The sequence below is a fragment of the Sphaerodactylus townsendi genome, linkage group LG01 (assembly GCF_021028975.2).
Source record: "Sphaerodactylus townsendi isolate TG3544 linkage group LG01, MPM_Stown_v2.3, whole genome shotgun sequence".
NCBI classification, from domain to species: domain Eukaryota; kingdom Metazoa; phylum Chordata; class Lepidosauria; order Squamata; family Sphaerodactylidae; genus Sphaerodactylus; species Sphaerodactylus townsendi.
In genome coordinates this window covers 2,829,874-2,856,952 of record NC_059425.1, presented here as the reverse complement: position 1 = coordinate 2,856,952, position 27,079 = coordinate 2,829,874, and the positions used below count along the sequence as shown (strand labels likewise).

Below are 27,079 nucleotides of genomic sequence, written 5' to 3'. Positions count from 1 at the left end.
TGAATAAATAAATAAATAAATAATATGTTTTTTAATGTGTGGAATGGACCAATGTCTCCCCAATTCCTCCTTCTAAAATCCCACCCTGTGGTGTGTACATTTTAAAAAAACCTGCAAGTGATGAAATGATAAAAAGATACACAGAGGTTTAACAGAAAACAGCAAAGGGAAATGAAAGAGAAATGAATGAGGCATTCTTATTTTGAAAGAGAATCACAGGAATATTATCTAAACAGCATGTGTTTTGGAAGGGTGGCGGTGGAAGAAATTCGACTCACAGCTGCCAATACACAACAGGACGCTAAAACTTGAAGGAAAAAAATATATATATTTTTAATGGCCCTCATTGGCCACTGAAGCATTAAGCAGGGAACAGGCTATACTACTGCTAGATCCCAGAGTGGATGAGAAGCGCATGCATTTCCAAGGCAATCAAAGAAGCGTGCTGTTGCAATTATTTTGATAGGACAGCAATGTTGTGGAATCGGAATTGCTGGAGTTGCTTGAGCGGAAGGCAATCTGGAAGTAATTCAATCCTCCATCATTTGTTTTCCTTCTGTTGTCTACTTTGGCTGACAGGGCCACTGGGGAGGTTGCTTGACCTGCTGCTTCATCTGCGGCTGGAATTGGGGTTGTTCAGGAGGAGGGATACACATGGGAGGTTGTTGTTGTGGGCCAGGAGGCAGGATACACACTGGAGGTTCTGGTTGGCCAGTAGATTGGACACACACAGGAGGCTGTTTTTGGCCTGGTAGTGGGACCAGCACGGCAGGCTGCTTTGGCAAAGAAGGTGTAGGATTCACTGCACAGCCGCTGTTATCCCTGGAGCCACAGGAAGAAGGTGTAGGATTCACTGCACAGCCGCTGTTACCCCTGGAGCCACAGGAAGATGTAGGATTCGCTGCATAGCCGCTGTTATCCTTGGAACCACAGGAAAGTGTAGGATTTGCTGCATAGCCGCTGTTACCCCTGGACCCACAGGAAGAAGGTGTAGGATTCACTGCACAGCCGCTGTTACCCCTGGAACCACAGGAAGGTGTAGGATTCGCTGCATAGCCGCTGTTATCCTTGGAACCACAGGAAGGTGTAGGATTCGCTGCATAGCCGCTGTTACCCCTGGACCCACAGGAAGAAGGTGTAGGATTCACTCCACAGCTGCTGTTACCCCTGGAACCACAGGAAGGTGTAGGATTCACTGCATAGCCGCTTTTACCCCTGGACCCACAGGAAGAAGATGTTTCGTTGTCACAGGAGGCCCTTCCACCCCCACAGGAGGATTCCTTTGGAACACGGCTGCAATCTTTCTCCTGATGAGAACTCATCCTTTTTTTTGTCTGTCAGGTTAGGAATCCTGAAAGAGAGAAATAGTTCATCAAAGATTGCTCCATCCACAAGCTGTGTGTAGAGTTCTTGTTTTAACGGATGTGTTCAATAAGTAACAATTAGCCTAAGGTGACCAGATGGTCACCTTAGCGAACCGGGACAGGTGGGCGGGCGGGAAAAGGCAGCATCCCAGAAGGCCGTGGCTCCTGCGGCCGCGCGGGAGGCTGCCGCACTGCCTTGCGCCCCAGAAGGCAGTGCGGCAGCCTTCCAAAACCCGGGACATTTGAAAAAACACGCGGGACGTGGGACAAGTAGTTTCAAGGCGGGACTGTCCCACCAAAAGCGGGATGTCTGGTCAGCCTAAATTAGCCTCAGGCTACGTGTATACAACCAATAAAAACCAATTTCCGAACTTCTTAACTATCATGGCTTCCAGACAAGAGAGCTTGGGAACAGTAATTCCCAATTAAGAGGCTGGAAAACCTGAAGAAAAAACCTTCAACTCCACCAAACTAAAGTTCTCCTTCATAATATAAAGTCCTTATTTTGAATTTTTCAAAAGGAATATGTACAGATTAAAAAATCACACTAGGTTAGTGTTATACAGATATTTCGACCTCCTCCTTCACATCTCAGAAATTACTCTTATATTTTGTCCGTCTGTCTGTCTCTCTATGCATATCTAATTCACATAACATAGAATATTTTAAAAACAAAAAGAAAACAACTAACATAGTATCTAAACAGAGAAGAAACTTAATATCCACATTTCATTTTAAAACGTAAACCCAGAGAATAAATCGGAGCCATATTGCTCTTTCATGAATTCTCTACATATTGCTCTTTTATTAATTCATTCAACATTTTTGTTAGTTTATCTAATTCAGTGTACTCCCATATTTTATTCAGCCATTCTTCCTCAGTCAAAGTCTTTGACATTTTCCAGCTTTTGGCTAAAAACCATTTTTCGCCACTGACGAGAATTGTATTTATCAAGCTAAAATTTTCTTCCAGCCTAAGCCACTGGAAGAAAATAGCTTTAAGCTCAATCAAGGTGACAATATTGTTATGCCACAAAACATTTTAACCAGGATGTCAACTGCTTTGGGGTTGGTGAAATTCCCATGGCACTATTCAATTTTCTTTGTGAAGTTCTAACATTGTAAAGGTGGGGGGCAGCTTTTTGGGGGGAGTAGCTCGACATTGATTCGCAGAATGAAATGATCCTTCTTTCAAGGACATATAGGCCCTTTCCCCACTTACCGTTTGCTGCGCGCTACTCTCCCCAAATAGTGCGGGGTCCAGCGGCGCTCCCCACGAGTCCGAGCGGCGACAACGCAGCCGCCCCAACTCTGCTGCTCTCGCGTCCCCTCAGTGTGCGTCATTTCTGGCGCTGAAAAAACGGCACCTTTTGATGACCCCGTGAAGAGCGCGGGGCAGTGGGGAACACGACCCTGCGCCAGAAATGACTCGCGCTGAGAGTAGCGCGCCGCAAACGGTAAGTGGAGAAAGGGCCACAGTTAAACAATTAGGAGGGATTTTCCACTGCTCCTCATCTAACACTCGAAATATTGATGGCCTGCTCAGCTCTGCTTAGTTGAAGATTTCATTGCGTACCTACTAGAGTTGGTCAATACTAAAAAAATTCGGTAAAATTCGGATTTGGGTATTTTGGGGCATAAAATGATTTGTATGCCCAAATTCGAATCATAGCCAATTCGGATATGCCCGAAAATTCGGGTAAATCCGAAAAATTCGGGTCAGTTTTATTATTTTTTTTGAATTTTTGGTGTTTTTACACGTTTTGGCCTGCAGGGGATGCAATTTTAAAGCTAGTGGCACTAAACTTTCAGGATATCATCTGGAGACTGTCCTGATGATTCTCCCCAAGTCTGGTGCGGTTTGGTTCAGGGGGGGGCAAAGTTATTGACCCTCAAAAGGGGTGCCCCATCCCCCATTGTTTCCAATGGAAGCTAACAGGAGATGGGGGCTACACTTTTGAAGGTCCATAACTTTGGACCCCCTGAACCAAACTTCACCAAACTTGGGGAGTATCATAGGGACAGTACTTGCATGATACCCTGAAATTTTGGTGACAGTAGCTCAAAAAGTGCACCCCTCATAGTCACCCAAAGAAATTTCCTCAGATTCTGTGCTCTGTAGTGGCTGGCTGGCTGGCTCCATTGCAGCCATTGGGAAATTTCTGTGGGAGGGCTGTGGAGTGCACATTTCTCATGGTAAACCCACAAAACTTTCAGGGTGTCTTCAGGAGAGTCTCTTCATGACCCCATCCAGGTTTGGTGACCATTGCTTCAAGGGGTTCAATGTTATGGGTAGGGTCCATCTCCCACTGCCCCCATAAGCAAAGTTCCTCAAACCTGGATGGTGTCATTCAGAGACTCTCCTGAAGATACACTGAAAGTTTTGTGACTGTACCTTGATAAATGTGCACCCCACAGCCCTCCACCAGAAATTCCCCATTGACAGCAATGCAGAAGTCACTGCAGAAAAAAGAATCTTGGGCAAATTTTTGGGGTGCCTGCAGGGGTGCATTTTTAGACATATCAGCACCAAATAATCAGGGTATCATCAGGAGACTGTCCTGATGACATCCCCCAAGTTTGGTGCAGTTTGGTTTGGGGGGCCAAAGTTATGGACTCCCAAAATGGTAGCCACCATCTCCTTAGCTCCCATTGGAAACAATGGGGGATAGGGGCCCCCCTTTGAGGGTCCATAATTTTGGCCCCCCTGAACCAAACTGCACTAAACTTTGGGGGTATCATCAGGACAGTCTCCTGATGATATCCTGAAATTCGGTGCCACTAGCTTTAAAAATTCCGGTTTTCATGTTTCACCGCTCCTGCACATGAAGCCTGCTGGAGTGAGTGAGCGGTGAAACACGCAAACCAGCATTTTTAAAGCTAATGACACCAAAATATCAGGGTATCATCAGGAGACTGTCCTGATGATACCCCCAAAGTTTGGTGCAGTTTGGTTCAGGGGAGCCAAAGTTATGGACTCTCAAAGGTGTAGCCCCCATCCCCTATCAGCTCCCATTGGAAACAATGGGGGATAGTTGCACCCCTTTTGAGGGTCCATACCTGAACCAAACTGCACCAACCAGGCAACATCAGGACAGTCACCCGATTTATTACCCCGCTGATAATTTAGTGCCGATACATCTCAAAATGCGTCCCCTCGTAGGCACTCTCAGAAATTTGCCCAAAGATTCTTATTTCTGCAGTGCCTCATGCTGCATTAAAAGGTCGGGTCAATGGGGAATTTCTGGTAGAGGGGCTGCAGGTGCACATTTCTGAAGGTATGGTCACAAAATCTTCAGGGGGGGTATCTTCAGGAGAGTCTCTGAATGACACCATCCAGGTTTGGGGAATTTTGCTTCAGGGCTTAACCTCATGGGACCCAAAAAGGGTAGGGCCCATCTCCCACTGCCCCTGAAGTAAAGTTCCCCAAACCTAGATGGTGTCATCCAGAGACTATCCTGAAGATACCCTGAAAGTTTTGTGGGTTTACCATGAAAAATGTGCACTCCACAGCCCTCTATCAGAAATTCCCTATTGACAGCAATGCAGCTAAGTCACTGCAGAACAAAGAATCTTTGTGCAGATTTCTGGGGGTGCCTGCAGGGGACGAATTTTGAGATGTATTGGTACCAATATTTCAGTGTATCATGAGGAGACTGTCCTGATGATGCCCTCCAAGTTTGGTGCAGTTTGGTTCAGGGGGGCCAAAGTTATGGACCCTCAAAAGGGTAGCCTCATCTCCTCAGTTCCCATTGGAAAGAATGGGGGATAGGGACACCCCTTTTGGGAGTCCATAACTTTGGCCCGCCTAAACCAAACTGCACCAAACTTGGAGGGGATCATCAGGACAGTCTCTTGATGATACCCTGGAATTTTGGTGCCGATATGTTTAAAAATGCGCCCCCTGCAGGCCGAAACGTGGAAAAATCAAAAAATAAAAACGCAATTTGGCTGGTGATCTGAATCCCATGGATTCGGATCTGTTAGGATTCGGACAGCTCAGATTCGGCCCCTGCTCATCCGAATCCGTCCGAATCAGTGCAGATTCGGTAAAAATCCAGATTCGGACTGTCCGAATCTCCAACCCTAGACTACAGAGGCCAACTTTGCTTTTCAGAACAATTACCCACATTGTATTGTATTGTGAATGTTATGGGGATGTTAGAAATAAGTTGATTTTGCCTGTGCTGACCAGAATTTTTAGACAGTTTTTGTTGTTAACTTTTTACTTGAGGGTAGAGGTATTATTATTTTTTAAGAAGTGGCAGCCAGTAGAGTGTGGAGATCCCTGGTTGGTGTAATGAAATGGTAACCTTGCTGTTTGTGTATGGCCTATCCTCACAGGTTTTTATCTGCTGGTCAAATGACTGTAAATAAACACAACAGAACTGAACTGAACCACTGGTAAAAAAAATGTCAGAATATTAGAAGAAATGGGAGTCACTTGAAACTACTAGCACTAGAGTTTCAATGTACTGGTTTGTGTCTTTCTGTTACTCTAGAGGTCTCCAGAGCTTTCCAGATACCTCTTATCAGTTTCACCAGCATGGCCAATTGGCCATGCTGACAGAGGCTGATGGGAATTGCAGTTCCTGAACATCTTTATATTTCAGGTTCTCATTTCCCGTTTCTAGAGCATAGGTGTCAGTCTCACAGCTCAGTATAGATCAGCTCATACCATCCCTGCCAGCATCATGCTGGCAGGGGATGATGGGAACTGTAGTCCATAACATCTGGAGGGCCGTGAATTTGACACCTGTGCTCTAGAGGGAATGGTTGCCATTTTCCCCCTGGGGGTGGGAGATAACCCCCCACCCCTAGCTCCCTTTGTTCACTGCTCTTCCAGCAACTACTGGTAGAAGAACACTTAAAACATTATTATCACTGCAATCACTGTTATCACTTCTGGGGAAAACCTGGAAGTGGTATCACACCGTTCTATAAATTGTTGTCATGGTATCACTTCTGTGTTTTCACTAGAAGTGATATTACACTATCATGTTGATGATTCCTTCCCCCACCCTCATTTCCAAGCCATGCTAGACTACCACCAGATACTAACTACCGGCCTAGAAGCATTACTACATGTATTGTTGAAGCCATGTATCTCATGCTTAAGACTTCTGACAATGTACTAGAAAAGATGATTCTTCCTTCTATTCTGAAAGAAATGTTATCTTGACAAGAGGAAGAGAAGAGCTTGGATTTATACCCCGCCTTTCTCTCCTGTAAGGGGTCCCAAGGTGGCTTACAAACTCCTTTTTCTTTCCTCTCCACGCAACAGTCACTTTTTGAGGGAGGTGGGGCTGACAGAGTTCAGAGAGAACTGAAACTAGCCAAGGATTCGTGTATAGAGGTGGGGAGACAAATCCAGTTCACCAGATCAGATTCTGCCACTGATGTGGAGGAATGGGGAATTAAAACCCAGTCCTCCCGATTAGAGTCCACCTGCTCTTGATCACTACACCATGCTAGTTCATCCGGATTAAAACAGTCCATTGATAAGGCATAGATACAAGTAAGAAAAAGAGTAATCTCTTGAACTTTGGGGCTCTGCAATTCAAGAACAGGCACAGGCTTTTCTTGACTTTCAGGCACGTCATCTGGTTTCCTTTGTTTACCGGAGGCTGGATTAGATGCAAAGAACTGGCAGTATGGTGATTCAGGTGACAGCTGTCCAAATGGTTATAACCATTTATTGATTTGCTTACCACTTATTAAAACAGGCCCATCCCACCTTTCCTTTTGGTTCAAGGTGGCTTATGGTAATAGCTGTTCTATTACCGTAATAATAATAATAGCAGCAGTGGCGTAGTGGCTAAGAGCAGTGGCTAAGAGCAGGTGCACTCTGATCCGGAGGAACCGGGTTTGATTCCCAGCTCTGCCGCTTGAGTTGTGGAGGCTTATCTGGGGAATTCAGATTAGTCTGTGCACTCCCCACACACCAGCTGGGTGACCTTGGGCTAGTCACAGCTTTTCGAGCTCTCTCTGTTCCCACCCACTCCCAGGGTAAGCTGAGTTAGAGGGGGGAAGGACAAGGAGATTGTAAGCCCCTTTGAGTCTCCTGCAGGAGAGAAAGGGGGGATATAAATCCAAAACTACTCCTCCTCCTCCTCCTTTTAAATGTCAGATTCAACCAGTATAAAATAGCAGATCCAAAATCTCTCCTCTTAAAAGATTCCTGCCATTCAAAAGCACTAACTAAAAAGCGCAAAGCCTTGCACCGTCTCCAATGGCCTCCAAGAGAGCCCTCCTGCCTCACAATGTCAAGGATCCTATTCCGCAAGTCATGAGGCAAAAGGCCCATTGCACTCTTCTTGTACCGACTTCATGGTGGTTCTCGGCCTGAAGAGTATCAAGCAGTCCTCAGCCACGGACAGAGACTGTTCATCTCTGGCCATGATCTGCTAGAACACTCTTTCTAATGAGACCAGGGTCTTGAGTTCCACAGGAGAGGAGACGTCTGAGGGGGGATATGATTGGCGTCTAAAATTATGCATGGGGTAGAAAATGTTGACAGAGAGAATTTTTTCTTCTCACAATACTAGAACCAGGGGGGCATTCGAACATGCTGGGGAAAGAATTAGACTAATAAAAAAGCGGAACACTTCTTCACGCAACGTGTGATTGGTGTTTGGAATATGCTGCCACAGGAGGTGGTGATGGCCACTAACCTGGATAGCTTTAAAAGGGGCTTGGACAGATTTATGGAGGAGAAGTTGATTTATGGCTACCCATTTTGATCCTTCTTGATCTGAGATTGCAAATGCCTTAGCAGACCAGGTGCTTGGGAGCAGCAGCAGCAGCAGCAGGCCATTGCTTTCACATCCTGCAGGTGAGCTCCCAAAGGCACCTGGTGGGCCACTGCGAGTAGCAGAGTGCTGGACTAGATGGACTCTGGTCTGATCCAGCTGGCTTGTTCTTATGTTCTTATGTTCTTATGACCTATAAAACTGAGCTTATCAGCTGGACATATGCTTAATGGGTGCAATGGTAGTTCATCCACCATAACTGGCCTCATTTCTACTCCCCTCCCATTTCCTCCACACTTCCTCCCATCTTTCACTGGGTGAATAGATGCCATGGTTGTCATTGGACAATTAGATGGTTTTATTGTATTATTGTTATATTGTAATTTTGTGCTGCTGTTTTATTGTATTTAAATAATATACACCACTCTGAGCCTGTATAGCTGGGGAGAGCAGTCTAAAAATATCAGCAGCCCATTTAAGAAATGATTCTTCAGTCTCCAGCAATCCCTTGCAACTTTGATCAAAACTTAATCTTTAAAAAACAGATATTCTTTCTCAGTCCTCCCCTCCCCCCCCCCCCGCGCAAAAAAGGAAAAAAGAAATCAGAGGAACTTTCAAAAAAGAAGAAGATGATTTTGGATTTATACCCTACCTTTCTCTCCTGTAAGGAGACTCAAGGAGGCTTACAAACTCCTTCCTCTCCCCACACCAGGCAACCTGGGAGGTAGGTGGGACTGAGAATCCTTGACTAGCCTTCAGATAGCTCAGGGACCATCAGCCTTCTCACCAGCATGGCCAATTGGCCATGCTGACAGAGGCTGATGGGAATTGTAGTTCCTGAACATCTGGAGAGCCGCAGGTTCCCTACCCCTGGACTAGCCCAACGTCACCCAGCAGGAATAGGGTAATGAGAAAACAAATCTGGTTCAGCAGATAAGAGTCCACCGCTTATGTGGAGGAGTGAGGAATCAAACCTGGTTCTCCAGATTAGAGACCACCTGTTGTTAACCACTAGCTCATTAAAACAAGTTTGTTTTAATGAACAACATTTCTCAAGAGTTCTGCACATCCCTACTGGGTACACAAATTCTAATCAAAGAGAAGAGCATGAAATAAAGACTTACCCCAACTGTCAGCAGGAACTAGTGTGGTAGAAGACCGCAAGTAGATGTCCAGATCCTTGGACTGTGAGATCTTTTATATGGTTGGAAAGGCGTACGACAGGAAACTAAATTCCTGACGGAGGACTTAATGAGGATGTTTGCGGTTTCTTAAGATAATGAAGCATGCTTCATTTGATTGGCCTCACCTGATAGAATTCTTCCAAGGTGCTATCAGGAGAGGATGGAAGCGGTTGTGCAATCAGGCCTTTCGTTGTATTGTAGGGGCTGGCTTCGTGTTGCCTAATGGACTTATACGTGTCGGAATCCCAGATATCAACACAGGTCATCATTGCAGCTGGAGAAAAGTATGCTTGATAAGAAAGGGATAGGAGGATATGAATTCTTTAAAGCCACCTCATGGTGAAGATTGTTTGGCAACTTGCAGCTTGCGGATATGCAAAAGATCTACATGTTCCAAGTGTTGAAACAAGGACAAATAGATCTCATGCATCTACAGCAGCTGTTTAGAATCCCATTTCAGCAGAAGAACCCACAATGGTGGGATATGGGATCCCTTGTCCAACGAAGATTAATATTGTAACAGGGGAGATAGAGGGCTATGATGTGGGAAAGAAGACAGTGGGTGGAAATGCCAAATTCAGATGTGAAGAGCCCATAATCAACTAGCTAGTGGGTGGAAATGCCAAATTCAGATGTGAAGAGCACATAATCAACTAGCCAGTGGGTGGAAATGCCAAATTCAGATGTGAAGAGCACATAATCAACTAGCTAGTGGGTGGAAATGCCAAATTCAGATGTGAAGAGCACATAATCAACTAGCACATAATCAACTAGCCATATGTCCCAGCTCGACCTCTGCGCTCGGCAGAGGCCAACTTACTGGAGACCCCTGGCCCCTCAATGATGCGGCTGGCCTCCACTCGGGCCAGGGCCTTTACGGCTCTGGCCTCTGCCTGGTGGAACACTCTCCCTCCAGCGGTCCGGGCCCTGTGGGATCTGGGTGATTTCCGCAGCACCTGCAAGACTGAGTTGTTCCACCGGGCTTTTGGAGAAACCAGCCGCTGAGTGTGCCCCCTCCCCTATATCATCGGGACCCGTTGCTGGGATATATGGGTCCTTAATACTATCAGGACCCGCTACCTCTTCCTCCCCCTCCTAGGAGGATTAGGTTTTAGGTGGGAGGCCATTTTAGGACACAATCGTTGCTTTATTATATTTCTGTAAGTATTGTATGATGTTTTTATCTGTGGTTTTATGTTGTACACCGCCCAGAGCCTTCCGGGGATGGAACGGTATATAAAATAAAATAAAATAAAATAAAATAAAATAAAATAAAATAAAATAAAATAAAATAAAATAGACAGACAGACAGACAGACAGATGATAGATAGATAGATAGATAGATAGATAGATAGATAGATAGATAGATAGATAGATAGATAGATAGATAGATAGATAGATAGATAGATAGATAGATAGATAGATAGATAGATAGATAGATAGATAGATAGATAGATAGATAGATAGATAGATAGATAGATAGATAGATAGATAGATAGATAGATAGATAGATAGATAGATAGATAGATAGATCTTAATCAGCCCAAGGAAAAATACCGAGAAGAGAGCTTTTCTACACTGTGCAAATTGGTGTACAAACTTACTTGGAAAATGAATAGGGACTGTGGTCCATATTACTATTTATGGCTTAGTGTAAGTAGAACCCTGCGATGAATTTCTTTCATTGTTCTCTCTGAACTCTTTCAGCCCCACATAATTCACAAGGCGACTGTCGTGGGGAGAGGAAGGGAAGGAGTTTGTAAGGTACTTTGAGACTCCTTGCTGTTGAGAAATTGGTGGGGGGATATAAGAACATAAGAACAAGCCAGCTGGATCAGACCAGAGTCCATCTAGTCCAGCTCTCTGCTAGTTGCAGTGGCCCACCAGGTGCCTTTGGGAGCTCACATGCAGGAGGTGAAAGCAATGGCCTTCTGGACTGTTAAAGCACCTGGTCTGTTAAGGCATTTGCAATCTCAGATCAAAGAGGATCAAGATTGGTAGCCATAAATCGACTTCTCCTCCATAAATCTGTCCAAGCCCCTTTTAAAGCTATCCAGGTGAGTGGCCATCACCACCTCCTGTGGCAGCATATTCCAAACACCAATCACACGTTGCATGAAGAAGTGTTTCCTTTTATTAGTCCCAATTCTCCCCCCCAGCATTTTCAATGTATGCCCCCTGGTTCTAGTATTGTGAGAGATATAAATCCAAACTCTTATTCTACATTTATTTTTGTTCCTTATATTTGTATGCCACCCTTCCCTTTGTTGGGCTCATCACCTACCACCTAGCCTTTTTTAACTGGACATGCCAGGGATCGAACCTGGCACCTTCTTCACACAACGCAGAGGCTGTTTCATTTACTAATGTGTCACAATGCTGGTTCTTTCTCTAGATGTTTTGTTTGTTTTGGTTGCTTCCAGACATCTACATTCCAAATCCTATCACATTGTTTGTTGAACGTCCTGTCCTGTCGATCATCTTGACTCAACTCTGCCCTGAGTCCCCGTGAAAAAGGCAGACTCTAAGTAGCATCAATACATAAATAAAATATAAAAAATCTAGAGATTATCTTTTTCTATCCAAGTCCTGCTGCCATTGGAGCATGGTCACATCCACGCAGATTACCATTCTTTTCATTTGCTGACATATTTCTCCTGCAAAGTGCAAAGCCTCAATTAGTCAGGCCATAGAAACCTTCAGAAGACTGAAGTGTTTGATATGTCTGGCGGAAACCTGATGGGCTCACGTTTTCCCAAATGGGGGTACTATGATGGATGGAGAAAGCTATCGGGCTATCGCCAACCTTTAATGACCAAGAACATTGGGAAGCTGCGACAAAACAAGTAATAACCAGGTACTTGTCAAGAAGTTCAAAAATTGGGATGGAGGTCTAAACACTTAAGAACTTATTGTTGAAAAAGTTACATTTTATCTTGGGCCGTTTCTGCACAGCCATGCTCAGGGTCGGGTCGGCATACATGATGCTGACCCAACCCCCCCAGGACCATTTGCCCGAACGGTCCCGGAAACTACCGGGAAGACAGTGCCGCGCTGTGCCATTGCCCAATCGACCTACCTTCCCTGTGACCATCCGGCGCATCACCAAGGTCTGGGAACACGCCCCCTGCCTACGCAACCACTCCGGAGTCGCAGGGCAGGGGGGCGTGTCACCAGGCCTCAGTGACACGCCGGACGGTCGTAGGGAAGGTAGGTCAATTGGGAAAGGGGGGAAGATGGCGCCTTCCAGCTGGAAGCTGCTGTTTCCCAAAAACCTCGCTCAGGGAGCAAGGTTGGGAAATAGCAGCGAGAGGAGCAAGGGTGGTGCGGCTGCAAAGCAGCTGCGCCCCCCTTGTGAAAAGCTCCCTGGGGATGGCGTTTTTGCCATCCCCAGGGCACTGTTTTTGGCCCACGTGGAAAGGGCCTTGGACTTTTATGTCATTGTTGAGACAACACATTGTGATAGTGATTTCTGCCAAGCATTTTTGTTAAAAATTAGAATAGAATCCTGTGGTTTTTCCAGATACTAGAACTAATTCCCATCAGTTTCCGTCAGCATGGCCACCACTATGCCAGCTGATGGGAATTGTAGTTCCTGAACATCTAGAGAGCCGCAGGTTCCCTACCCCTGATGTATACCGTACTACAGCAACATGATTGCTCAGTTTTACTGAATATATCACTCCAGAGTTGAATGATATCAAAATTGTGATTTAGTAATTTTCACATACTAACCCGCCCAGAAGACTGGAGTAAGGGCAGGGAATAAATCTAAATAATAATAAAAAATAATGAAAATTTAGCAGCAACAAGTTCAGTTTGATCAATTTGTGTGTGTGTGGGGTGTGTGTGTTTCATTTTAGAGAAGTGAGCCAATATTAAAAAGGTCTTGCCCTCATTGAGGACAGTCAAGCAACCCATGGACTGGCCACCACCAGTAGTCCTCATGAAGAAGAAGAAGAAGAAGAAGAAGAAGAAGAAGAAGAAGAAGAAGAAGAAGAAGAAGAAGAAGAAGAAGAAGAAGAAGAAGAAGAAGAAGAAGAAGAAGAAGAAGAAGAGGAGGAGGAGGAGGAGGAGGAGGAGGAGTGGAGGGGGGTGGTGGGGAGGGGGGGGGCGGAGGTGGGGGTGGAGGTGGCGGTGGCGGGGGGGGTGGGGGGGGAGGGGGGGGGGGAGGGGGGGGGTGAGGGGGGGGGGGGGTCGGGGGTGGGGCGGGGGGGGGGGGGGGGGGGGCGTGCGGGGCGCGGGGGGGGGCGTCGGGGCTGGGGGGGGGGGGGGGTGGGGGGGGGGGGGGGTGGGGGGGGGGGGGGGTGGGGGGGGGGGGGGGTGGGGGGGGGGGGGGGTGGGGGGGGGGGGGGGTGGGGGGGGGGGGGGGTGGGGGGGGGGGGGGGTGGGGGGGGGGGGGGGTGGGGGGGGGGGGGGGTGGGGGGGGGGGGGGGTGGGGGGGGGGGGGGGTGGGGGGGGGGGGGGGTGGGGGGGGGGGGGGGTGGGGGGGGGGGGGGGTGGGGGGGGGGGGGGGTGGGGGGGGGGGGGGGTGGGGGGGGGGGGGGGTGGGGGGGGGGGGGGGTGGGGGGGGGGGGGGGTGGGGGGGGGGGGGGGTGGGGGGGGGGGGGGGTGGGGGGGGGGGGGGGTGGGGGGGGGGGGGGGTGGGGGGGGGGGGGGGTGGGGGGGGGGGGGGGTGGGGGGGGGGGGGGGTGGGGGGGGGGGGGGGTGGGGGGGGGGGGGGGTGGGGGGGGGGGGGGGTGGGGGGGGGGGGGGGTGGGGGGGGGGGGGGGTGGGGGGGGGGGGGGGTGGGGGGGGGGGGGGGTGGGGGGGGGGGGGGGTGGGGGGGGGGGGGGGTGGGGGGGGGGGGGGGTGGGGGGGGGGGGGGGTGGGGGGGGGGGGGGGTGGGGGGGGGGGGGGGTGGGGGGGGGGGGGGGTGGGGGGGGGGGGGGGTGGGGGGGGGGGGGGGTGGGGGGGGGGGGGGGTGGGGGGGGGGGGGGGTGGGGGGGGGGGGGGGTGGGGGGGGGGGGGGGTGGGGGGGGGGGGGGGTGGGGGGGGGGGGGGGTGGGGGGGGGGGGGGGTGGGGGGGGGGGGGGGTGGGGGGGGGGGGGGGTGGGGGGGGGGGGGGGTGGGGGGGGGGGGGGGTGGGGGGGGGGGGGGGTGGGGGGGGGGGGGGGTGGGGGGGGGGGGGGGTGGGGGGGGGGGGGGGTGGGGGGGGGGGGGGGTGGGGGGGGGGGGGGGTGGGGGGGGGGGGGGGTGGGGGGGGGGGGGGGTGGGGGGGGGGGGGGGTGGGGGGGGGGGGGGGTGGGGGGGGGGGGGGGTGGGGGGGGGGGGGGGTGGGGGGGGGGGGGGGTGGGGGGGGGGGGGGGTGGGGGGGGGGGGGGGTGGGGGGGGGGGGGGGTGGGGGGGGGGGGGGGTGGGGGGGGGGGGGGGTGGGGGGGGGGGGGGGTGGGGGGGGGGGGGGGTGGGGGGGGGGGGGGGTGGGGGGGGGGGGGGGTGGGGGGGGGGGGGGGTGGGGGGGGGGGGGGGTGGGGGGGGGGGGGGGTGGGGGGGGGGGGGGGTGGGGGGGGGGGGGGGTGGGGGGGGGGGGGGGTGGGGGGGGGGGGGGGTGGGGGGGGGGGGGGGTGGGGGGGGGGGGGGGTGGGGGGGGGGGGGGGTGGGGGGGGGGGGGGGTGGGGGGGGGGGGGGGTGGGGGGGGGGGGGGGTGGGGGGGGGGGGGGGTGGGGGGGGGGGGGGGTGGGGGGGGGGGGGGGTGGGGGGGGGGGGGGGTGGGGGGGGGGGGGGGTGGGGGGGGGGGGGGGTGGGGGGGGGGGGGGGTGGGGGGGGGGGGGGGTGGGGGGGGGGGGGGGTGGGGGGGGGGGGGGGTGGGGGGGGGGGGGGGTGGGGGGGGGGGGGGGTGGGGGGGGGGGGGGGTGGGGGGGGGGGGGGGTGGGGGGGGGGGGGGGTGGGGGGGGGGGGGGGTGGGGGGGGGGGGGGGTGGGGGGGGGGGGGGGTGGGGGGGGGGGGGGGTGGGGGGGGGGGGGGGTGGGGGGGGGGGGGGGTGGGGGGGGGGGGGGGTGGGGGGGGGGGGGGGTGGGGGGGGGGGGGGGTGGGGGGGGGGGGGGGTGGGGGGGGGGGGGGGTGGGGGGGGGGGGGGGTGGGGGGGGGGGGGGGTGGGGGGGGGGGGGGGTGGGGGGGGGGGGGGGTGGGGGGGGGGGGGGGTGGGGGGGGGGGGGGGTGGGGGGGGGGGGGGGTGGGGGGGGGGGGGGGTGGGGGGGGGGGGGGGTGGGGGGGGGGGGGGGTGGGGGGGGGGGGGGGTGGGGGGGGGGGGGGGTGGGGGGGGGGGGGGGTGGGGGGGGGGGGGGGTGGGGGGGGGGGGGGGTGGGGGGGGGGGGGGGTGGGGGGGGGGGGGGGTGGGGGGGGGGGGGGGTGGGGGGGGGGGGGGGTGGGGGGGGGGGGGGGTGGGGGGGGGGGGGGGTGGGGGGGGGGGGGGGTGGGGGGGGGGGGGGGTGGGGGGGGGGGGGGGTGGGGGGGGGGGGGGGTGGGGGGGGGGGGGGGTGGGGGGGGGGGGGGGTGGGGGGGGGGGGGGGTGGGGGGGGGGGGGGGTGGGGGGGGGGGGGGGTGGGGGGGGGGGGGGGTGGGGGGGGGGGGGGGTGGGGGGGGGGGGGGGTGGGGGGGGGGGGGGGTGGGGGGGGGGGGGGGTGGGGGGGGGGGGGGGTGGGGGGGGGGGGGGGTGGGGGGGGGGGGGGGTGGGGGGGGGGGGGGGTGGGGGGGGGGGGGGGTGGGGGGGGGGGGGGGTGGGGGGGGGGGGGGGTGGGGGGGGGGGGGGGTGGGGGGGGGGGGGGGTGGGGGGGGGGGGGGGTGGGGGGGGGGGGGGGTGGGGGGGGGGGGGGGTGGGGGGGGGGGGGGGTGGGGGGGGGGGGGGGTGGGGGGGGGGGGGGGTGGGGGGGGGGGGGGGTGGGGGGGGGGGGGGGTGGGGGGGGGGGGGGGTGGGGGGGGGGGGGGGTGGGGGGGGGGGGGGGTGGGGGGGGGGGGGGGTGGGGGGGGGGGGGGGTGGGGGGGGGGGGGGGTGGGGGGGGGGGGGGGTGGGGGGGGGGGGGGGTGGGGGGGGGGGGGGGTGGGGGGGGGGGGGGGTGGGGGGGGGGGGGGGTGGGGGGGGGGGGGGGTGGGGGGGGGGGGGGGTGGGGGGGGGGGGGGGTGGGGGGGGGGGGGGGTGGGGGGGGGGGGGGGTGGGGGGGGGGGGGGGTGGGGGGGGGGGGGGGTGGGGGGGGGGGGGGGTGGGGGGGGGGGGGGGTGGGGGGGGGGGGGGGTGGGGGGGGGGGGGGGTGGGGGGGGGGGGGGGTGGGGGGGGGGGGGGGTGGGGGGGGGGGGGGGTGGGGGGGGGGGGGGGTGGGGGGGGGGGGGGGTGGGGGGGGGGGGGGGTGGGGGGGGGGGGGGGTGGGGGGGGGGGGGGGTGGGGGGGGGGGGGGGTGGGGGGGGGGGGGGGTGGGGGGGGGGGGGGGTGGGGGGGGGGGGGGGTGGGGGGGGGGGGGGGTGGGGGGGGGGGGGGGTGGGGGGGGGGGGGGGTGGGGGGGGGGGGGGGTGGGGGGGGGGGGGGGTGGGGGGGGGGGGGGGTGGGGGGGGGGGGGGGTGGGGGGGGGGGGGGGTGGGGGGGGGGGGGGGTGGGGGGGGGGGGGGGTGGGGGGGGGGGGGGGTGGGGGGGGGGGGGGGTGGGGGGGGGGGGGGGTGGGGGGGGGGGGGGGTGGGGGGGGGGGGGGGTGGGGGGGGGGGGGGGTGGGGGGGGGGGGGGGTGGGGGGGGGGGGGGGTGGGGGGGGGGGGGGGTGGGGGGGGGGGGGGGTGGGGGGGGGGGGGGGTGGGGGGGGGGGGGGGTGGGGGGGGGGGGGGGTGGGGGGGGGGGGGGGTGGGGGGGGGGGGGGGTGGGGGGGGGGGGGGGTGGGGGGGGGGGGGGGTGGGGGGGGGGGGGGGTGGGGGGGGGGGGGGGTGGGGGGGGGGGGGGGTGGGGGGGGGGGGGGGTGGGGGGGGGGGGGGGTGGGGGGGGGGGGGGGTGGGGGGGGGGGGGGGTGGGGGGGGGGGGGGGTGGGGGGGGGGGGGGGTGGGGGGGGGGGGGGGTGGGGGGGGGGGGGGGTGGGGGGGGGGGGGGGTGGGGGGGGGGGGGGGTGGGGGGGGGGGGGGGTGGGGGGGGGGGGGGGTGGGGGGGGGGGGGGGTGGGGGGGGGGGGGGGTGGGGGGGGGGGGGGGTGGGGGGGGGGGGGGGTGGGGGGGGGGGGGGGTGGGGGGGGGGGGGGGTGGGGGGGGGGGGGGGTGGGGGGGGGGGGGGGTGGGGGGGGGGGGGGGTGGGGGGGGGGGGGGGTGGGGGGGGGGGGGGGTGGGGGGGGGGGGGGGTGGGGGGGGGGGGGGGTGGGGGGGGGGGGGGGTGGGGGGGGGGGGGGGTGGGGGGGGGGGGGGGTGGGGGGGGGGGGGGGTGGGGGGGGGGGGGGGTGGGGGGGGGGGGGGGTGGGGGGGGGGGGGGGTGGGGGGGGGGGGGGGTGGGGGGGGGGGGGGGTGGGGGGGGGGGGGGGTGGGGGGGGGGGGGGGTGGGGGGGGGGGGGGGTGGGGGGGGGGGGGGGTGGGGGGGGGGGGGGGTGGGGGGGGGGGGGGGTGGGGGGGGGGGGGGGTGGGGGGGGGGGGGGGTGGGGGGGGGGGGGGGTGGGGGGGGGGGGGGGTGGGGGGGGGGGGGGGTGGGGGGGGGGGGGGGTGGGGGGGGGGGGGGGTGGGGGGGGGGGGGGGTGGGGGGGGGGGGGGGTGGGGGGGGGGGGGGGTGGGGGGGGGGGGGGGTGGGGGGGGGGGGGGGTGGGGGGGGGGGGGGGTGGGGGGGGGGGGGGGTGGGGGGGGGGGGGGGTGGGGGGGGGGGGGGGTGGGGGGGGGGGGGGGTGGGGGGGGGGGGGGGTGGGGGGGGGGGGGGGTGGGGGGGGGGGGGGGTGGGGGGGGGGGGGGGTGGGGGGGGGGGGGGGTGGGGGGGGGGGGGGGTGGGGGGGGGGGGGGGTGGGGGGGGGGGGGGGTGGGGGGGGGGGGGGGGGGGGGGGGGGGGGGGTAGGGGGGGGGGGGGGGGGGGGGGGGGGGGGGGGGTGGGGGGGTGGGGAGGTGGAGGGGGGGGGGGGGTGGGGAAGTAAAGGTGGTCCCAGTGGTGATCGGCACACTGGGTGCAGTGCCTAAAGATCTTGAACGGCACTTAAAAACAATTGGCGCTGACAAAATCACCATATGTCAGCTGCAAAAGGCCACCCTACTCGGCTCTGCACGCATTATTCGTCGATACATCACACAGTCCTAGATGCTTGGGAAGTGTCCGACATGTGATGTAATACAAAATCCAGCATATTGATCTTGTTTGCTGTGTATAACTGTTTTGTATCAATAATAATTGTTGTTGTTGTTGTTGTTGTTGTTGTTTTAATTTCAGATTTATCAGTTTATATATGGTGGGGGGAGCTTTGAAGGTGTGGCAGAAACTATTTTACCAATCAGCCAGTCTGGTTTGGATTGTGGACTGGATTAAAAATCCAGAACAAAGAGTAATACAATTAGAAGTGGTAGATCTGAAAGAAGGTCTATATAACTACCCTGTTTTCCCGAATATAAGACATCCCTTGAAAATAAGATGTAGTAGAGGTTTTGCTGAGGTGATAAATATAAGGCATCCCCCGAAAGCAATATGTAGCAAAGTTTTTGTTTGGAAGCATGCCTGATGAACAGAACACAGAAAAATAAGACATCCCCTGAAAATAAGACATAGTGCATATTTGGGAGCAAAAATTAATATAAGCACTTGCATATTTTCGGGGAAACATGGTAGCTGTGTATACAAATACAATGCAAAATAGAAGCCATGTAATCAGAGATGGACTACTTAGAATTTGGGAATCCACTTAGTCCTCCCATAATGTTCCCAGTAATGTTCCTCGTAGAGGCATAGTATGATACGCATGTGAGAAAAAATAATTACTTCTTAACATATGGAGATATTATAAACTCTCAAAAATAAATCAAGTCAGAGCAAAAGGGGACATGTATGATAGTGAATTTACAAGTTATGATTTCAATTTGACACAGAAATGGAACAAGTTAAAACATGTACAGCAAGAATGGATGCAAAATTCTGAGGCAGAAACATCTCTTCAACAATGGGAAATATGAATAAAAAACCAATTAAAGAATTTCAAGATAACCAGAAATCATGTTACTCGTATTAGTTCTTTTAAGAAGGAGAAGTATATATATATATATATGAATTATTAATAACAGTCTTGATATAGTGCATCAAATTTGTGTTAAAAGGGGGAACAGTTAAATGTATTATGGACTGATGATCATAGTACATGAACTCAACTCAATGTTTGGGAAGCAGACACTATTGCAAGGGTTTTTTAATTTATTCTACTTGATTATAATTTACTTTTAATATTGTTTAACATCAGTATAGGTTTATTAAGATTTACACAGGTTATCTTATGATTTTGGTTATTATGATACTGGTTATTTGGTGCCCATTGTTATATTATCATCTGTTGTTCTTAATTGTTATCATCATGCATAGTTCATGGTTCATTATATCTTTGATGAATATATTACATCTGGAGTGCCAAAGGTTCACCACCATGGCACTAGGGAGAGCCGAGTATGCCATCCCTCTTGGCTCCATGAAGGAAAGGCTTAATAGAATCTGATACACAGAGAGCACAGTCTACAGGAGCAGCTATGACAGAGTCTTTTTATTCCACTGTATAGCTTTAGTTCTATTCCATTATCTTCAGTATGACTGTTCACTGACCCCTTTGGAAGAAGCCAGAGCAGCAGTGGCGTAGTGGCTAAGAGCAGTGGCTAAGAGCAGGTGCATTCTGATCTGGAGGAACCGGGTTTGATTCCCAGCTCTGCCGCCCGAGCTGTGGAGGCTTATCTGGGGAATTCAGATTAGCCTGTACACTCCCACACACGCCAGCTGGGTGACCTTAAGCTAGTCACAGCTTCTCGGAGCTCTCTCAGCCACACTCACCTCACAGGGTGTTTGTTGTGAGTGGGGGAGGGCAAGGAGATTGTAAGCCTCTTTGAGTCGCTTACAGGAGAGAAAGGGGGGATATAAATCCAAACTCTTCTTATTATTATTATTGAACTCTGTTCCAGCATGTAATGGAACTCCAAAATTCAATGAGAAACCCCCTCCCCCCAAAAAAGAAGGATTTTTGAACGTATGTAGGATGAACTGCTCACACGCTTATTTTGCAAGACCTGCTTGGGAAATGATGCCTTGGGCCTGAAGGCGAATGGCCCTCTGCCTGAATGTGTGTAGGTAGGTTGCAGGTTGCTATGCCATTCTGTTTTATACTCTAGTCACTATCTAAAAGTGACATACTTCATGTTTTCAACAGCTGACATTCTTCATGTTTTCACAAAAATAAGGAACAGCCGTGACTTACCGTGGCTGCCATTGCTGATGGGGAAGGGACAGCCTCATGGTGCCGCCTCCTCCCCCTTGCCTTGCGAGCTCCCCTGGGCTCGCGAGGCTTTGGCTTGGGAGGTGGGGCTGGGCGGCCAATTTAAGCCTGAGCCCGGCCTCCCCACCTCCCCATTTGCTGAAGCGTGTATGTTTCCCACCCAACTCTCCTTGTTTTTTGGTCTGTGTTAGTGCATGCGCTTTCTTGTTGTTATCCAGCGGTTTGCGCATGGGGGACTGATCTTTAGCTGGGGGGCCAGCGGGCAAAATACCTGCTGTGGTGGAACCTCCTCATGAGGTTTGGGGTGGAGCAAGCCAAGGGGTCACCTGCCCAGACATGGGCTTCGATGGCTTGCGCCCCGGGCAGCAAAGAGTCTTCAGGAAGTGGCAACCACCCATCTGGAATCTCACAGCTGCTCCAGTGTGCATTATAATTTTTCATCGGCAGGCGTGCTGAGAAAAATTTAGGTGTCTTGGGGAACAGCATTTTTTGGCTGCCCAGGACACATTTCATAAGATCAGATCCCCATGCTGTGCCTTACGCTTTTGTTTACCTTGAACCAATTTTGTTAATAAATGTTTTATTCCACACACAAATTTTTGTTGTATTAAAAGTTCTTTCAATAGCAAGAGGGTATTAGCTGCTTCCCTCAGGCAGCAATGGGCAGCTGCCTCAAAGGTCAACCTATGTATGGATTTTGTTGATGTACCTTGATCTCTCCCATCAAAAGGACTCTATGGCCGTTTCCGCATGGGCCAAAAACGGCGGCCTGGGGGCGGTAAAAACGCCGCCCCCAGGCTGCCGTTCGCACAGGCGGCCCTGCTGAAATGCAGCAGCGCCGACCTGGCTGCCCTTCCCCTCCCTTAGGGCGGCATCAGGCCGCCCTAAAAATCAACCCTTTAAAGGGTTGTTTTTGAGGGAACAGCGTCTTCCCGGCGGCGCGGTGCGAACAGCACCGCCGGGAACACGCTGTTTCCCTTCCCTTTCCCACTCACCTTGTCCCCGTCATCGGCCTGCTGGCCTCCGAAGCCCCTCCCTCACTGTCCTCCGACCCCTGGAGGTCGGAGGGCAGCGTGGGCGGGGCTTCGGAGGCCAGCAGGCTGACGACGGGGACAAGGTGAGTGGGAAAGGGAAGGGGGCAGAGGCGGCTCCATGCGGAGCAGCCTGTCGTCTGCCGGCCTCTCCTGATGCCGCCCGCACGCTTGCATGCGAACGGCCTCCGGCGTGGGGGCACCTGGGGGGCCGTGCGGAAACGGCCTATGTCAATATAAAACAGGTGTATGCTGGTATCCCTTCCCCTCTTCAGATAAACATAGAATCATAGAGTTTGGAGGGACCTCAAGGGTCATCTAGTCCTACCCCTTCACAATGCTGTAAATTCCCAATTACTGCCCCCCCACTCCCAGTGACCCCTGCACAGTACCCAAAGGAAATCAAAAAGCTTCCCAAATTCCTAGTCAATGCAGCCTAAAGGAAATTTTCTTCCTGGCCCCAAAGTGGCAATTGGCATTACCTTGGGGATGTAAGAAAGGGTTACGAGAGCCAAGTGTCAGCTCATCCCTTTTTGCCCTCCCTCTGAGAATCTGCTGAAGTCCACAGAACTCAGCCTCTGCTTAAAAACTTCCAAAGAAGGAGAGCCCATCACCTCCCAAGGAAGGCTGATCCATCTAGCTCTCAGGAGAATTGGGACTTCTGTGGTTTTAAAAGGGAAGTTTATGAAGAACCGGTCTTATCAACCCAGATTACTCTTGGCAATAGTATGCCCCAGCTGGTCCGTGACACGCCCTGGCTTATATTAAGGCTCCTGACTTGAGCAAAAAGAAGATTGCTTAACCTCATGCTGACTAAAGACTGTATCTGCATTCCTGGAGCCTGAGGCACCTGTGCATGTTTATGGTTTCATAATACTAATCCTGTTCTTGATAACCGGCGAGGGAGAAAGTGAGAGAAAGGATAACACGGGAGCCAAAATTCTCCCCAGACTGGCCTTAAGCTTCCACTGCAAATTAGCATTGAGGGGCATTCTCTTCCTTCCAGTCCTTCCCCCCACCCCCCCACCCCAATTTCTTTCAGAAATCCATCCAACCCTTGTTTCTTTTTCTCTTTTTCAGGAATCCAGAGTCTGTTGAAAATCCTGCTATGACGATATAAAACTTTTTTTCTGCCCAAATAACACACGCAGCAGTGGCGTAGGAGGTTAAGAGCTCGTGTATCTAATCTGGAGGAACCGGGTTTGATTCCCCGCTCTGCTGCCTGAGCTGTGGAGGCTTCTCTGGGGAATTCAGATTAGCCTGTACACTCCCACACACGCCAGCTAGGTGACCTTGGGCTAGTCACAGCTTCTCGGAGCTCTCTCAGCCCCACCTACCTCACAGGGTGTTTGTTGTGAGGGGGGAAGGGCAAGGAGATTGTAAGCCCCTTTGAGTCTCCTGCAGGAGAGAAAGGGGGGATATAAATCCAAACTACTACTACTACTACTACTACTACTACTACTACTACTACTACTACTACTACTACTACTACTACTTCTTCTTCTTCTTCTTCTTGTTATAAGATTTGTTTTCCTTCTTCTGTTTTTATTTGTTCTACCAATGAGATGGGGGAAAAGCAGCAGTTAAAGAACATAGGGGAAAAATTCCAAGAGAGGGGAAGCAAGAAAGGAGGTTCCACACTACAGAATTTCATTCTCCAAATGCTCAGAGGCAATTGTAACAACAACAAAAATTGTCACCAAAAATGTTTGTTTCCAGACCTTCCTGCTAGAGCGCCACCCTCCCCCCATAGAGCGCCACCCTCCCCCCCCATCATTTTAAAAAAACCTGTGAGGGATGAAGTTATAAAAGTGTGTACAGAGTTTAACAGAAAACAACACAGAAGAAGAAGAAGAAGAAGAGGAGGAGGAGGAGGAGGAACAAGAACAAGAACAAGAAGAAAGGCGAAAGATTTATACGATCTGAAGAGAAACCAGAGTAGTAGTAGTAGTAGTAGTAGTAGTAGTAGTAGAAGAAGAAGAAGAAGAAGAAGAAGAAGAAGAAGAAGAAGAAGAAGAAGAAGAAGAAGAAGAAGAAGAAGAGGAGGAGGAGGAGGAGGAGGAGGAGGAGGAGGAGTTTGGATTTATATCTCCCTTTTGAAAGAAAGTAAGAAGAATTGTTGGTCTATGCAAGTGTCAGCTGTTCAGTCATGAAAGAGTTAATGGTGCAGTTTGGTGGTAAATATTAGCAAGGTTAGCATAGTCAGTGGGGCATCCAGTAACTAGTTACCTGCATTAATGAAGCGATCCATTGATTTGTCATTGGCTAATCAATATATTGCCATAGACTGTGTTTCCAAGCACATATGCAATAGAGAGGAAGTTGTAAAAGTAACTTCCCACCTTTGTTCTCAATCAGAGTCATATCTTCTCACAATGGGCCACTCCTCACTTACCTCTTCTGATTGCAACCCCGCAGCGACCCAGCGTAGAAAAGCCTCCGTGGCTTTTGACCACGGAGACATTTTTTTCCCACACTCAGCCTCCCTGGCTTAGGCAAGAGGGGGGGCGGGCAAATCTCAGAACAATTCGAGTCAGCTGACACGTTTTCCTCAGAGCTCAAAAACGTATGGAGCCCACACAGAGGATCACTAAACGTTCCCAAAGCCCTCCCCTTTCCTCCTCCCGCATCGTATCCTGAATCAGCCTGCAGAGCTAGGAGAGAGACGTACATTGCTACTGTTCACTCCAAACACGTGCTGGCCGTCTGAAATGGCTCCTCTTGGAAAATCACCCAATGTTTCTGTCATAGCTTTCTGGGAAGCGTAAAAACCGCCTTCATTTCTCCTTCCCGACCGGAGAATGTGCGGGCAACCCATTTCGCTTTAAGTGGCGGTCCCCCGGCCGCCTGTTCTGGCTGCTGCCAAGAGACAGCGCCTTCAGAAAAGCAGGTGGCTTCGAGGCCCGCTTGGCCACGATGTGCAGGGAATTCTGGGCCACTTTGTGACCCACTAAACCACATCCGAAGAAAAGCGTGGGAGATGAGCCTGATTGGAAGACGAGACCCCCCTCACAGCTGATAGCATTAGATGGGGAGAATCTCTCCGGAGGGACGCCGAGGTAGAGGCGCTCCCCCAGACCTGCTCTTGCGGCTGCGCACGCGCCCCCAGCCCGGCCCTCGCCTGCCCGCCCGCCCTCTTGCTCGCCCAGCTCTAGCAGCGCCTGGAATTTGCCGCTCTCCCACCTCCTTGCCATGGGGTTTTTGAAAATGCTGCTCTTTCTTGAGGACCTAATTTGCCGCGCGGCAAGGAGGTGGGAGAGCGGCAAATTCCGGGCAGCTGTGCAGTGGGCGCTGGTGACGTGGGGAACGTCCAGGGTCCCCGTGTCTTTTAAAGAGGTGACCCTGCGGCTTATGGTGAGTGGGGAGCGGGCCAATGCAGAAGCAGCATGTAGCTTACCTTAGAAAAAACTTTTGATTTCTGTTCGCCTTCTTTTTTTTTTTAGCAAACTTTATTGAAGCTAACCTGCAATGTCTGTGATTATTCGGATAACTATTTATACTTTTCCACCGACAGGAATTAATAACTAAAATTATGAATTTTTGGAAAGAGAATCCCACTCTGCAGACACAGAAAGGAACTCACCCACACACGACTCTGAACACTTGAAGGAAATGTATATTTTAATGACCCTCATTGGCCACTTAAGGGTTAAAATGTTTTACTGAGGACGTTTTACAGAGCAGATAAAAGGCACAGGCATTTCTGAAACAATGAAAAACCCAAGAAAAGGTAGATAGATCAAAAGCAGATATGGAGCAGCAGCCTCTTTAATCCTTCCCCAGTGCTGCACGGAATGCTTCAGACACTAAGTGAAACTGAGAGCCACCTATGAGAGCAGCCCCTGACAGGTGGCCCCTTTTTTGTGTGGCACCAATATGGTGACCAGGAGAGGCGGAGATGCAATGGGGACATACGGGGCAGCTCGCCCCGGGTGCCGCCATTGCAGTCACGTGTCGGAGGTATGTCGGGGGTGGGGTGGTCCAGGGTGGGGGCGGGAGAGGGCGCGCAGGCAGTTCATGTCCTAGGCACAGTTTCCCCTCCCTTCATCACTGGTGACCAGGCACCTACACGGCTTACAGGAAACATTGGATGGGAGCTTTTTTTTTTCAATTGTTCCATGGATTCCCCTTTCCCTGCTTTCCATTCCTACTGAATCCCAGTTAATTCTGTTATCGGTACATGGTCATTTCCCCACAGATTACAATCCCTTTCACATGCTGAAATATTTCTCCTGATCTAGCGGTTGCACCTGCTCTGCTAATTGTGGTGTGTTTCCAGAGGTGGGATCCAGCGGGTTCTCACCAGTTCCCGAGAGTGGGTTACTAATTATTTGTGTGTGCCGAGAGGGGGTTACTAATTGGGTCTGCTTTTCCATTAAAAATTCCATTAGGTCCAAAAATCATAAAGTCCTGTTGTTTCCCATGTGGCTGGTTAGCGAAGGTAGAAAACTAGATAATTCTCCCGGTTGTTGGGCTGTTTTAAAAACATGTTTTAGAAATATGGTCAAGTTCCTTGCTTAAGGAAAGTATCCTTCTTTTGATTTCTAGAAACAAAATTAAGTATTTGAAAATATTAAGTATTTGACAGGCAGTCAATTAGAGGAGAAGTATTTGTTTCTGTTGGCAGTAGACGATAGGACTTGCTATAATGAGTTTAAATTATGGACAGAAAGATACCAGCTGAAAATTAGGAACTTTTTTTTACAGTAAGAGGTTTTTTACAGTAACAGAGAAATTATTAATGCCCCGCCCCTGGAATGCCCGACCATGCCCCCGTCATGCCCCGCCCAGCCCCATTGGCGCTATGCCACTGTTTGAATCCCACCACCATGGGAACCGGTTACTAAAATTTTGGGATCCCACCACTGTGTGTTTCCCGGATGAAAGGGCCTCATCCACTGGTAGCTCCATGAGCTGAGAGAAGATACCGATTATGGGTAGCAGAATATGGGTTGATTTTGAATCCAACAAGCCATCACAAATGAATATAGCACCTCTGTGGCCAATTGAATTATACCTGTTTTATTAGACATTCACAACCATGTCTAGTGTTCTAGAGGAACCTTCTTCATAGTATGTTTTCATCATCTTAGTAAAAAGATGCTCCATCATCTTACACAGAAAAGGATGGAAGTCAATAAAAGAAGAGAATAGAACCAGTATCAGATTCACGGTGCAAAAATTCAGCAGCTAAGGCTTAAACAGAAGGCCTACTTGGTTACGAGAATGAGTACTGATCAAAGAGTTTGCTGATTTGAGTCTCCCTGCAGCCTCCAATTCATTTTAAAAGTCCTTAGGCAGCTAAGATATTTGTGTGCTCAC

General features: G+C 54.5%; 1 protein-coding gene across 1 annotated transcript; it reads right to left on the bottom strand.

Moving 5' to 3' along the window:
• Nucleotides 1-308: 308 nt before the first annotated feature.
• On the bottom strand, nt 309-9,297 carry LOC125439319 (secreted protein C-like). The gene is made up of 2 exons (XM_048508364.1): nt 9,241-9,297; nt 309-1,351 (listed from the first exon to the last, which is right to left on the bottom strand). Exon 2 carries the CDS (start codon nt 1,320-1,322, stop codon nt 564-566), a length of 759 nt encoding a protein of 252 aa, XP_048364321.1. The 5' UTR covers nt 1,323-1,351; nt 9,241-9,297; the 3' UTR covers nt 309-563.
• Nucleotides 9,298-27,079: the final 17,782 nt, after the last annotated feature.